Source organism: Micromys minutus, assembly GCF_963924665.1.
Source record: "Micromys minutus genome assembly, chromosome: 3".
In the NCBI taxonomy this organism is placed as follows: Eukaryota; Metazoa; Chordata; class Mammalia; order Rodentia; family Muridae; genus Micromys; species Micromys minutus.
In genome coordinates this window covers 90074221-90088034 of record NC_137972.1, presented here as the reverse complement: position 1 = coordinate 90088034, position 13814 = coordinate 90074221, and the positions used below count along the sequence as shown (strand labels likewise).

At 43.8% G+C, this 13814-nt stretch overlaps 1 protein-coding gene across 2 annotated transcripts in view; it reads right to left on the bottom strand.

The window, feature by feature from the left end:
• PLEKHH2 (pleckstrin homology, MyTH4 and FERM domain containing H2) overlaps nucleotides 1–13814 on the bottom strand; it is a gene marked incomplete at its 5' end in the record, with an annotated part of 95234 nt that overhangs the window by 30644 nt on the left and 50776 nt on the right. For both annotated transcript variants that reach the window (XM_080914729.1, XM_080914730.1), the window contains 6 exons: nucleotides 1106–1285; nucleotides 4133–4213; nucleotides 9617–9775; nucleotides 10972–11058; nucleotides 11410–11520; nucleotides 11622–11758. In XM_080914729.1, coding sequence (XP_080770855.1) covers nucleotides 1106–1285; nucleotides 4133–4213; nucleotides 9617–9775; nucleotides 10972–11058; nucleotides 11410–11520; nucleotides 11622–11758 — 755 coding nt within the window. The remainder of the gene's footprint in view (nucleotides 1–1105; nucleotides 1286–4132; nucleotides 4214–9616; nucleotides 9776–10971; nucleotides 11059–11409; nucleotides 11521–11621; nucleotides 11759–13814) is intronic.

Here is a 13814-nt window from a genome sequence, read left to right as displayed (position 1 = left end):
TCAACAGGCCAGTGTTTCTGCTTTCTCTGTAAGTGGAAATAAAGCCACCTCTTGCAAGAGTAACTGTAAAGATAAAGACACCTACAGAGGACTTTGCCTGCTACATGTGTTCAAACACAACCACCAAACACTAAGACATTATTGTTTGTATGTTCAAGAAACAGTAGCCACACATGGAATATTCTGAGCTTTTATAATACATCCCAATTGCATTTATAATCTTAGTTGATATAAATTTTAATATTTACATTTTATTTCATGTGCATAAGCATTTTGCTTGCATGTATGTAAGTGTATCCCTTGTGTGCCTCTTAACCTTGGAGCCCCTGAGACCAGAATTCCTATGACTGTGGGGGTTGTAAGTGTCCGAGTGAGTGCTGAGAACCCAAACTGCGTCCTGTGCCAGAGCAGCAAGCCCTTGTTGCTAAGCCCTGGGTTTCAGATTTCTAGACTTTCTCCACCACTGCCACTGTATTTTCTTACATTGTGTCTTTTTCTTAGAAAGCACTTTCAATTCAGAAATAAAAGCTTTTTAAAGAAAAAAAAATCATCAAATTCTTTTAGCTCTTCAGATTCATCTGGAAATTAATTTTTGACAATTGTGTAAAATGAAAAATTATGTTTTCTTTAATAGCTAATTTCATCAAAATACAACATATAATACTACATATAATAAATACACAATTCATTTATTTCCCATCAATTTGTGATCCTTCATTTATCATACATAGCTATATACATATAGCAAATATAATTATTCACTTTTTGTTGTCTCTAAACCACAGTTTTTAATGGAAAAAAAACAAAGACTGAACCAGGCATGCCCAGTCTGTGAAGCTCACACTTCTACACAGAAGAAGCTTCTGTCTCCCACAGACACCATTAATTTTGATCTTGACTCAACTTTTACCAATAGATCGAAGTCTGGCATGTTTAGGTGAGGGTTATTTCCAGAGAGGTAAAAATCTCAGAAAACAGAAATTAAAAGGCTTTTATATTCTGCCCAAAGATTTGTTCTTATTTCTATAAAATTGGCCCGAAACCCCTCAGGACCTGAAGTATAACGTCTGAGTGACTTTAGACGACCCTCGAAGACGTTAAATACCTTCTCGTGCTTAGATCCGATGAGCAGGTAAGTGGGGCCCTGGTCCTTGGGGTGGACAATGATGGTGTAGTGAGTGGACAGCAGACAGCGTCCACTGGTTTCATAGTCCTCATCCGAGTCACAGGACCTGTCCACTTCCTCCACCTTAGCCTCCCAGAGTTTGATCTGACCTAGAGGGAACTGAAGCGAAGGCGGGGTCATTAGTGAAGGCACTATCTGCCTCCTACTAGGAGTTATGGTGGCCCTTGTCTCTTCCCCTTTAAAAGGCATGCTTTGGAAATGAATACCTCACTGAAGTCTAAGTGTTCGTGCTGTTACAACATAACAGCAGCAAGCGAATGCTGGACATTTAATATGAGTGGCAAAAGTAACAAAAACGCACCTAAGTGGCTGACTCCTTGCTCGGGATACAGCTATATTTCAGCCAGATTACCCAGTAGACTGTCTTCCTCACAGACTGCAGAGTGGTTTGGTTAAGCTAGTCAATCAAAAGGTAAAATGCAGACACAGGCTCCATACTGTCCTATAACAAGGCAGCTGGTACACAGGCTAGCCCAGAGCCACATCGACATCTTCACTGTTTATCAGTGTCTCACATCCCCGGGAAAGGCAGTGGCTCGGGTAAGGAAACCTCCCTGCAGCTCATTTAAAGTTTATTCTTTTACTAACAAACATGTCTGCTAGTCATTTAGTAGATCTCAATTTAAACTTCCACGCTAGCTAAGGACATTGCAGAGCGTTCTTCAGATTTATAGCTTCTAAAATATTGTCCAGGTTTGCAAATGTTTGCAGGGATTGCCTTCTTTTTTTTCCTTTTAATGGGGAGGGGGTTGAGACAATGCTTCAATATATACATAAGTACTGTAGTCATCCTCTCCCTGAGTCAGCTTCCTGAGTGCTGGCTGCAATTCTTTGAAAAAGCCCATCCTAACCACAAGGACATGTGCTCTCGCCCATATCCATGGTGCACTCAGAGGCCGTGCTTGGACACCCAGTCCTGACCACCTACACACACTAGGCAATCTCATCCAAGCACATGGCTTTACACAGCTTATGCTCCCTGATGCCTAACTCCAGACTCGTGATCTGGACTTGAATGTCTAGTGACATCTCCAGCTCCCTTCAACTAGTCTACCTCAGCCACCTGTTCCTCCCAGCCATCCCCTCTGTCCTCAATGACTTTATCTTCCAAAGATGTTGACTGTCTTGCTTTGCTGACATAAATTCCGTCAACAAGACCTCCAGAATATATGATCGCTTCTGATTAGTGCCATGGCCTCCACTAATCACATCTGTCTCAGGACTGGATCAGTCTAACAGTCTCCGGATTCGAGTCTTCCCCGTTCCCTCCTGTCTGATCCTAAATAGAAGCCTTGTGCTCCTGCTAAAGAGGGTGAGACTGTGGCTGCTCTACACAAGATCCTCCAGTGCGTCTTCTCTCACTCAGAATAAAAGCCGGAGGTGGAGGAACATAGCATGCCAAAAGACACCTTAATAGGAACATGGCATGCCAAAAGACACCGTAATAAATAAAGTATTTTGGGCTTTATCTACTTAGTGGCTGGTTAATAATAAGGATTACTTAATTACACATACTGTCTTTTACATGAAATGTATTTGATTTTTTAAAAGTTATTTTTATTTTATATGCATGTATTTGTGAATGGCATGTGACTACATTTCCAGTAGAGGCCAGAAGAGGGCGTCAGATTCCCTGGACGTGGAGTTACAGGTGATTTTGAGCATCTGTCCCAATGTGGGTGTCGGGAACCAAACCCAGTGCTCTAGAAGAGCATCCGGTCCCTGGCCTCTATCCCCTCAATTTATCTAAAACTGTGCCCCAATTCCATACCGGAACTTAATGCCCATTTTCTGAGCAATGGTGTAGCAAGGAATGGGGACTGTTGCTCTGAACTGGGCTTAGACCTAAAACTCCAGGCAGCACTGCCAAACAAGCTCTTCCCTCGCTTCTCTGGAACATCCTTCCTAACGGCTGTGACTGTTAACTCCCACGCCACCGGCAAACATGACAACAGTGGCCGGGTGTTAAATCCAACTGGTAGACCTGGAGTACAGCCTGAGAAAAGGGACTAGGGAAATAACTGACCCACAAGGTCACTGGACTGAGTCTAGGGTCATTAACTGACCAGCCTCAGGCTGTTGACATCATCCTCTCTCGCACAGATATTGGCTAAATTCATGTAGTTGCTGCAACACCAAGGTGACTGAGTGTCTACAATGACCGGCAATCATTTCACCTTTGATAGATGGCCTATCTTTCTACTTTCAAAGTGAAGATTACTCCAGTTCCTGGGAGTGAGGGGGATATTAGTTTAAAAATGAGTAGACAGGGCTGGAGAGATGGCTCGGTGGTTAAGAGCACTGACTGATCTTCCAGAGGTTCTGAGTTCAATTCCCAGCAACCACATGGTGGCTCACAACCATCTGTAATGAGATCTGATGCCCTCTTCTGGTGCGTCTGAAGACAACTACAGTTTATATATAATAAATAAATATACTTAAAAATTACTTTTAAAAATGAGTAGACAGGATATAACGTGCAAATGGATGGACCCAGGCATCTAAGACCCAACATGGAGATTTCCTCCCTCCCACCCACCCCACGACCCCCGTTCTAAGCCGTCCACATTTTGTATCTCTTTCTAATTGGTCAGAACACTGGGAAGAGTGGCTAAGTGAACATTAGCAGTAAATCAAGGCTTTGCTCTTCCAGTTCTTAGAAAGTACACTCGGTACAGGCTCCTAAACTAAGGTTTAAAGGAAATGCCAAGCAGGTTGTTGCCTCAGTAATAAATGTGAATGACACCAAGTTACCAAAAATTCTAAAGTTCTGCCTAGCAACAGAAAAGTCAAAAAAAAAACAAAAAAAAAAAACAAAAAAAACAAAAACAAAACAAACAAAAAAAAAACAAAACAAACAAACAAAAAAAAAAAAAAAACCAAAGCTTTTTAAGCTAGCATGAGGAAAATTCGTTCTCTTACTGGGGCTTTAAGATGGGTACATACCTTATCCTCTTGACTCCGAAAATAATACAAGACCTTTCCAACAAGTGTGCACCAGACTCTCTTAGAGTAGCCGTGTTTCACCTGAAATTAGAGTTTAGTGGATGAAAATGCCGTTCAGAAGTCTGGAAAACTGCAGTGTGGTTTATATGTTCTCTGTGATTCTCTACTGATGCTGGCTCAAGACAGAAGTGATAATCTGGAGGACTGCTCAAACGCTGCCCAGGGTTTGCCTGACAGCGGCTGATAGCACTGGCAGACCAGCAGCGTTACAGCGTAGCAAGCAGCGCTTCCTGGGAGGTACTGCTTTCACACGGGAAGCTTCAGATCAGAACAGAGGTTGTCAACCCGCAGGCTATGGCTCCTTTAGGGGGTTAAAAGACCCTTTCACAGGGGCTGCATATCAGATATTTATATCATGAGTCATAACAGTAGCAAAGTTACAGTTATGAAGTAGTAATGTGAGTAACTTAGTGGTTGAAGGTCACCCCACCATGAGGAATTATTCTAAAGGTCTCAGCGTTAGGGAAGTTGAGAACTGCTGGCCTAGGGCAAGGGCAGATGAGATGAGTACCATGAGGGTCAGAACCTGGTGGCTTTGGCAGCTCTGGATTGAGTTGCTCAGCATGGGCATTAACGTTCTATCCACACAGACCCCACAGCATCTTCCACAGTACAAGGACATGAACACACCCAGTCCCATCAGTGGGCTAACCTAAGATAAAGCTCCATTATTCCTGTTCCAGACACAGATACACAGACACACACACACACACAGACACACACACAGAGGCAGAGAGATACACACACAGAGAAACAGGCACAGCACATGCACACAATCACAGAGACACAGAGACATACACACAGACATAAACACAAATACACACAGACACAAACACACACACATACACAGAGAGAGAGAGAGACAGAAACAGATACACAGACACATTCAGATACAGACAGACAGACACACACACACATTCATGCTCCGGTGTCCTCAGGCAAGTGAGTCACCCAGTTACGCAGTCACAATGTAGCGTTACTCTACACTTCCTGGGCTATCCTTTGACCAGATGAGACATCACATAAAATCAAAATATAACAGTAACTGCAATAAATGCTTCCTTCCTCACCATATAAACAGTCAAACCCACGGCCTCTCTTAAAAACCACAAAACCAGCTCATCTTGCGGCATTCGAAGCTGTGGTTTAAACAAATAACTCTGCCTAATGTTTTGATGGATTTAGGATGCTCTTTGAGAAACAGCAACAACAAAATGTTGCATTTGGCAAGACACCCCCTCAGTTTAATTAAATTTGGAAACCTGTATTTACAGAGGAATAGCCTGGGCTGTTTCCTTTCTTTAAAAAAAAGCTCTGGAAGAAGGCTCCTCAAAACCGGAGCACAATGTGTGTACTTTGGAAATGATTTATTTTTAAAATAGAACAATGACTGCGTCTAAACCAAAAGTGAGAACCTTTCTTACTACTCTAAAGCTATGCTTTACAAAGGCAAACAGACCGCCTTAATATATGCATCCCATACTAGGATTTCTTCAAACTCTGGATCCAAAAGTGTTTTAACACCACATAGCATACTAGACAAATCCTTATGGGCAAGAAAAGACAACCTCAAAGGCTTGGCAAATCAAATAATTTAAAAACTGAATTTTGGCCTTTGATAATGCAGGCTTTCCACATCAGTGGTGGTAAAATAGATTTTACCCAAAGCCTCTGTCAATGCACAAAACACAAGTTTCCCTGGTCAACTCCCTTCCCGTCATCTCACCCTATAGCGCCTGCAACAAAAAGCGTCGTACCAGCCTTGGTGACTTTAGTATCGAGAAGAAACTCCTACGACCAAACCTCACATTTTTGAGTGCTTCTGATGGGCCGGAACATGCTTTGCATGTTTAAACGAAATATCTCTCAAGTTTTAACCCCTGGGAGTTGTAACTATGACTATCTCCCATTTCACAGTTGTGGACACTGAGGCATGGAGCCTGTAAGTAATATAATCCGGATCGTGCCTAGGCAGTGTGGTTCACAGCCTCTTCCTCCCGCTGTTGCAGTCAAAGTTTTTAGCTGCGTTTTTTTCCCCATTTCCAATTAACTTTGCCATTTCCCACCCAGCCCTGCCTTTCTTCTCCACTGGGAAAGGATTCACTTCTGTAACGTACATCCTGCAGCCTCCAATGCCACTGCCTCCCACTCCCCGGCCTCTCTCTCATTCACACTGTTGCTATTCTTTGACCTCCTTCCTGTCTCCGGTCCCCCATCTGACCATCTTCCAGTGCCTCCGTTCCTGCCTGGTCTCTCCTCCTTCCCTGCCAACCTGGGATTTGATCATAAAACAATTCTTGCTTCAGGGCCCATGACCACATTGCATTCCTATGTTCCTAACAAATCCATTCAGCGAGGCTTCACCTCCGCATGCCTCTAAATAGCCCAGCAGAGGATCTGAGGAAGGAGAAAGCTCTGGTAGGTGGGCATCCGGAACCAGTGTTCGCCACAGTTAATGACTGGAAACTACTGGTGAGTCTGAAGCCATTTTGCATCCTTCACTTTTGTATATTTTCACTTTTGTAATAAAAACACACACTTCAAACCACCACCAGAGACAGGCAGGCAGTAAAGCAAGTAAGAAAGTTAATTGTGGAATTCAGGTGGTGGAATGTGGGGGGTTTGCTGTAGGAATTCTTCCAAATCTATTTCATATTTAGAATTTTCCATAAGAAGATGCTCCTGACCCTGCACTATAATGTCTCTACTTCCAACATGTGCACTGAATGGAGATCCCAGAGACATGAACTCCAACCATTACAGTTCGGTGAGCCCTTAGTCACACGTGTAAGTCCCAAGTGTCTCGTGTTACACATTTCCAGTGATCACAACCAATCCTTTTCCCACTTTTAGCAAGTACCTTTGTCTTAGGGAGAGCAAGAAGACCAAGGACATTAGATGTGACATTATTCCATGTCCCTCCAATGCAGATGTCTGTCCACAGCCCTCCTCACACCCTTCCATCGTGCCCTTCCCCAATTCCTACCCACTCGCTTCTGGATCGTAATCTCCCAGGTCTCCTGGCTTCTTCCCTCAGCCTGCAGATCCAGGCTCAGGGCTGGATCCAGGCTCAGGTCTTTCCCTTCTGACTCCATGTTCCCACAGACAGAGTCCTTCTGATGCACAGGAGAGGCCAGTCAGCCTGTAAATTCACACTCTGCATTGGCCTCCCACTTCCCTCAACCCCACTGCACTTCACTGTCTTCCCAGAGTGCACCAGGCAGAACCCAAAGGCCACACCCTCCTGCTCAAGGGTTCCAGTCTGCAGTTCTTTTGGTCTCAGGATTTTTCATCTGTACCTCTACACACCCTCCATGTTTCAGTGTTCCATTCTTCATCCCCTACTCTAAATACCTACAGAATGTCCTTTTTTGGGTGATTTCTCTCATTTCATTGTTCTTGTCACATAAATGGTGCCAAGTCCCCAAGTCATCCTTTCCCAGCCAGCTCTCTCCTCCTGAGTACCACTGTGTTGTGCTGTTCACTAGGAGGTTCCAGTACAACTGTGTGAGGTAATTTCCATCTTTACCTGGTCTCCAGAGATTGAACTCAGGTTGCCAAGTTCATGTGGCAAGCATCTTCACCGGCTTAGCCATCTTGCTAGCACATGGTGCTTCTTAGGTGAGATGACTTTATGGGACCCAAAACATGTTCCCCAAAATAAACAGCCTGTCCATCTCCTGAAGGCTGTTCCTTCCTCATGAGTGTTCTTACCTAGACCCATCTTTCATCTGGATATTATAAAATCTTGTCTACTTCCTAACCCCAATTGAAACAAACTGGGTTTAGTGTTGGCCACCATTTAAATTTGGCCTCCCCCCTTTTCGTTTCCCACAACCGTTCAGAGCCCCATGTCTGTGAGAGCCATGACTTTAGCTGTTCTTAGACCCTGTCATGCCTCCTGAAAATTCATTTTCCTCAGCGAGCAAGCTGTTAACAGCATTCATAGGCCCATGTCCCCAGAACAAACACTGGAGGATTCGATTTTTTTTAAAAGAAATTGCAGAGGCAGCACTCTTCTTAAACATTAGCAAGAAAATTCCAAGGACAAGATCCAGAATTAAATCAGTCAAGCTCTTCATAGATGGCTTCATAGTATGCATCTAATATAATGTTAGTTGCTATGTTTTATTCTTATTAAAAACACTGTTAAGTGCCAGAAATGGCACATGCCTCTACTCTGAGCACTTGGAAGACAGAAATAGGTGGTTCTCTGTGAGTTAAAGGCCAGCCAGTCTACATAGTGAGTTGCAGGCCCCTAGGACTACACAGAGAGACCCTGCCTGAAAATTCAATCATTAGCAGCAGGAGAGAAATATTTTGTAAATATTACCAAGTAGCGCCACCCATGTTCCCATGAATCATTGGATATAATGTCAGTGGAGTATATGTGCAATTTTCTGTACAATCTTCACCTCTTAACGTAACAGACTTCAAGAACATCACTATGAATGTATAAGTATTTTACTGTGAATTCTCAAAAGTGACCAACGGGGTGTTTAAAACATTTGAAACAGAACAGGACTCCAACCTTTATAACTCCCTATAGTCTTTTGCAAACTAAGACTTTGAAGATAAATTCTTCCAACAGAGAGGACTCAGAATGTTTTAAAATCACATTTGTCTGTCTGTCTATCTATCTATCTATCTATCTATCTATCTATCTATCTATCTATCTATCTTATCTATCTATCTAGCTAGCTAGCTTATAGCACATGCTTATCCATACAATACATGTGTGGAGGTCAGAGGACAATTTGTGGGAATCTGTTCTCTGCATACCAGAGATTACATCCAAGGCATTGGCTTTGACACCTTTACCTGCTGTCATCTCACCAGCCCCCAAATGTCTGTGTTTTAAAAATAGTTGACATTTGGGCTGGGGAGGCTCAGAAGTGAAGTGCCTGCAGTTAACTATGAGGGCCTGAGTTCATTCCAGCACCCACAGAAAAAGCCAGTTGCTGTGCTGTGCGCTTTTAATCCCAGTGTGTGGAACAGGATCCCTCGGGCCTCTGACCAGCCAGCCTAGTAAAACTCTGTCTCCAAGGACAAATTGAGGGCTGGTGCTGTGGCTCAGTGGGTAAAGGTGCTTACCACCAAGTCCAGTGGTCTCCACTTAATCTCAGAATCCACAGGTTAAAGGAGAGAACTATCTCCCACATGCAAGTACTTAGTGCAATAGGAGTATGTTGTGATGTATTGTTAGGTCTCTCTCTCTCTCTCTCTCTCTCTCTCTCTCTCTCTCTCTCACACACACACACACACACAGGCCTTCAGGCCTGGCAGAAAACACAATTATTTGTTGAGCTATCTTACTCCCCAAACAAAATATTAAATACGGATATTATTTTAGCTTGACTATTCATGATGCATGGAGCTTACAAAAGCAACTGCCTAGAATGCTGCTGAGCACAAGGGTCTTACCTTGGTGAGCAATCCCTTTACCGTGGGTTTGCCCTCAGGCTGCAGGCAGAAAGGGTTAGCAGCTTGGACTCGCAGAATGTTCTGTAACACTCTGATCCACTCTTCCAGTATATTGGGAGAATCTGCCGTCAGATAGTACGTGTGCTTCTCTGTGGCCAGCTGGAACCGGATAAGGAGAGGCATTAATGATGACTTGGCCCTGTCCGGTCAAGCATCACTGCTGATGGAGACATGCACATGGTTCCCTAGAGTCTAGTTTAGAGGAAATGTAGAATCCTTTAGCCGCTGTGTGAGAATGGCAGCCATTAAAATCCTGTCCAGACCACCAAATCTAAGGTTGTGGGTTTATATCTGTAGTTGTCCCATGATCCTCTTCTCCCCTCAGTGTGACAAGCTAGTCTGTTGAACAGAAAGACTGAAGATGCTGGTAAGTGCACACACTTTCCAGGGCTTTACAATCAACTCCTTACAGTCATGCTCTATGACCGAGCTTCCCCTGACTCATTCATTTAGCCTCAGGCATCCCCGGTCCAATGGGAGCATCAACGATGAACCTTTCTAGCCAACTTTTACCTTCCACAGGGACAAGACGAAATCATAACAGCGATGCTAGGATGACGCTGCTGCTGATAACTATAATGAGCACCCAGGCCTGCGGGTGCACAACTTTAATCCCAGCACTTGAGGCAGAAGCAGGAAGAGCTGAGTTTGAGGCCATCCTGGTCTATAAAGTGAGTTCCAGGACAGCCAGGGCTACTCAGAAAAAAAACAAAAAACAAAAACAAAAACAAAAAAATCCCAACAAACAAAAAGACCCATCGCCAAAAAAACAACAAATGTTATTGAAACTTCTAAAGTATCTCAGAGCAAGCAGTTTTAAATTTAGCAGATTTGTGTAGGTGAGATGGGTATCAGCCACTTTGATAAACTCAGCAGGGCAGTGCCTCTGGTCAACAACAGTTTTCATGAGAGAAGTAATTGTCACCGTCTGAGTCTACACTAAAATACAAGGCTTCTTAAATTCAATAGAATTCAAATGTTACAAACACCTCAGAAATTCACTTGCTGGAGAAACCTTCCCTAAGAACCTGATACTTTGAGAGCTAGGAATGCTCAGGAGATTAAATAAAAACTCAGGAAAAGAAGGCACAGGGATATAATGGGAAATACCCATACTTGGTTCGAAGTAGAGAGTTAACTGAAACAAACAAACAAACAAAAAACAGGTTGTCACAAACCTTTGCATCAAACTGATTCTAAAATGAATAAAAACGTACCAAACAATCTAATCTCAACAGAGAGCTGTTTTTTTTTTTTACACTACCAAAAGAGTAATGAGTTGAAAAACCGCGTACCTGAACCGTTTGCTTGTTATCTCCCCGTAAAATACTGCAGGCTACACTAAGTTCAATGTGGCCCTGGGGTTTCCGAATGACATCGCTCTGTAAAGGAGGTAAAGGAGATTAGCAGCCATGACAGCAAACGTAGGGACTGTTTGGTGTCATGAATTTTTTACCCTGAATTTTACTTTATGTGTATGCATGCCTGGCTTGCATGTATGTCTACGCATCATGAACATTCATTCAGTGGCTGTACGTCCCAGAGGGACTTTCAGATCCCTTTGGAGTTACAGATGGTCATGTGCCCACCATGTCAACAGTGAAGCCAGGATGCTCTCTCTGCAGGAGCAGCCAATGCTGAGCCATCTCTTTAGGCCCCATCATTATTACAGTTGGGAGTCTGTTTTATAGTGTGAGGATTTCAGGTCCGGACGGCGAGTACCGCCCACTCACTGGAGACTTGTAGTAAAGTAACTCGCCGCCTTTAAGAACAAACCACCTCCGCTTCCAAGTCTTGACTCTTCCACTCATTTTTAGTAGGTAGCCAGATTTTTCTAATGGTTCCTAACGAAAAAGAAAACATTTGAAAATGGGATTTTGTTTCCTTCCGGGAAGTCAAACTAACAGATTCACTCATGTCTTCCAAAGTCTGATCCAACATTTACATTTTTCCCATTGTCACTGGCCGCAGAGCAGGTTTTTAGGAGTTTCTGCTCGGGCTGCGAGCACTCCGTGTCTATGGAATAGGCATCTGGCGGGATGGCATAGTCACTTTCAGAAGCCGCCGAGGAGTCAGAGACGCCTAGGGAAACAAAGATAGAAGTCGAGTCAGCATTTCACGCCGCCGGTGCAGGCCAACAGCAGCTGAGTTCTCCTGAAGATGGCAACTAGCTCCTACGTGATAACCCACCATCATAAGACTTATTCCTATCCCTCTAGCCACAGAGAACTTTTTAAAGCAAGAACCAGAATGAAGGGGCTGGAACTGTCACACAAATTTCCATGAAAGTCAAAAGAACATAAATAATATTTTGGTATGATTGGAACTGTGAGTTTTCTCACATATATCAAATATCACCCAAGTGTACTAGTGTACCTTAATAAAAGACTTAATATATATGTATTTGTATATTGATATGTAGGCAAACAAATGATGAACCTTAGAACCAATAGAAGTTTTTATGAAAGTCCAGTAAACTATTAACCAACTTACTGGCTTTAAAAACCCTTCTCTGAACATATATGTGTGTGTGTGTGTGTATGTGTGTGTGCCATAAGCCTCAAAGATGTAAACATGTCACTCATACACCAACAGCTATGAAGCACAATGCAATGGAACTTCTTCACACTGGTCGAGTTGACTTTCTACAAAGTTTCTAGTGAATTACAAGCCGTATATAGATGGCAAATACAAGCGGAAATTTACAAACCCTAAGTGAAGTCAAGAACCTAGGCCAATACGCATCTAGAAAACAGACTACTAAACGGCACATGCCAAGACCTCTTACTTGTTCAGACAAGCAACAGTTGTCAGACACAGACACCAGACAAGCAGAACCTCGGAGACCATCCTTTCTAATGTCCTCATTGTTTAAGCAGGGAAAGAGTCAGAGATGGCAGGATTGATGCAAAGTCAAATAACTAGCCAGGGGTGATGTTGGAGGCAAAGCTCAGATTCCAAGCCCAGGGCTAACAAGCCAAGCTCTGTCCGAGGGGCTGGGGCTAAGATGTACAACAAAAGAAATGTTTTAGTGCTCTTGCAACAGAGTCTCATGAAGGAAAACAGGTGCCCAACAGACTAACATGTATGGGAAGTGCCGGTCCCCAAAGAATGACAAGGACGACGGTCTGGACAGCTTGGTCAGGGTGGAGCCCAGCCATGTGTGAGCCATGAGCAGGATCAGTTACACAAACATGGGAGTAAAGCACGACGGTACACACACATAAACATGCCAGCACTCAGGAGGGGGACGCAGGAGGACAGGCAGAGGAAGGCCAATAGGGCCACAGAGCAAGTTCAAGATTAGTCTGGGCTACAAGAGACCCGGTCTCAAAACAAAACAAGCATTAAAAAAAAAAAAAAAAAAAAACAACATTATCAACCAACCAAACCCTCCAGAACTCCCAGGGACTAAAGCATCAACCACTGAGCACACATGGAGAGACCCACGGCTCCAGCTGCATATGCAGCAGAGAATAGATTTGTCTGGCATCAATGGGAGAAGAGGCCTTTGGTCCACTGAAGGCGCCTTTTCCCAGGGTAGGGGAATGCCAAGGCACTGAGGCGGAGAGCGTGATTGGGAGAAGAAGCATCTTCATGCACGCAAGTGGACGGAAGGGTGGAATGGGAGGGGGGGAGGGGATAACATTTGAAATGTAAATACAGAGAATATCCAATTTAAAATTAAATTTAAAAACTCTGTAAACAAGAGGGCCAGCGAGGTCAGCTTTGACTAAGGGAAGAGAAGGGAACAGATGAGATTAAAGACATGAAAGAGGAGTCCGACGGCTGTTGTGAAGAACACTAGCAGCTGCATCCTCAGCAACAACGTGCTATAACCAAGTTAGACCAAGCAAACTAGAGCAAGCCCAAACACAGACAGCTTAGCGGCTCGGGCTGAAGCCCACGGCTGTGAAGACGGCAGCCGTTCCATGCAACAGTTTGAAAAGCAACACATATCCAAGTCTTTCCGAAAGCGCAGGCGCCGGTTTCTGAGATCAGATCTCTCTGTGGCCTCTGTGCACACAATCCACTCAAAGCTGGGCTGTGGGGAGAGCTCAAAGGACAAAGCATGAGGACTTGAGTTCGATCCCCAAATCCATATAAAACTAGACACAGTTGTGGGCATCTACAATTC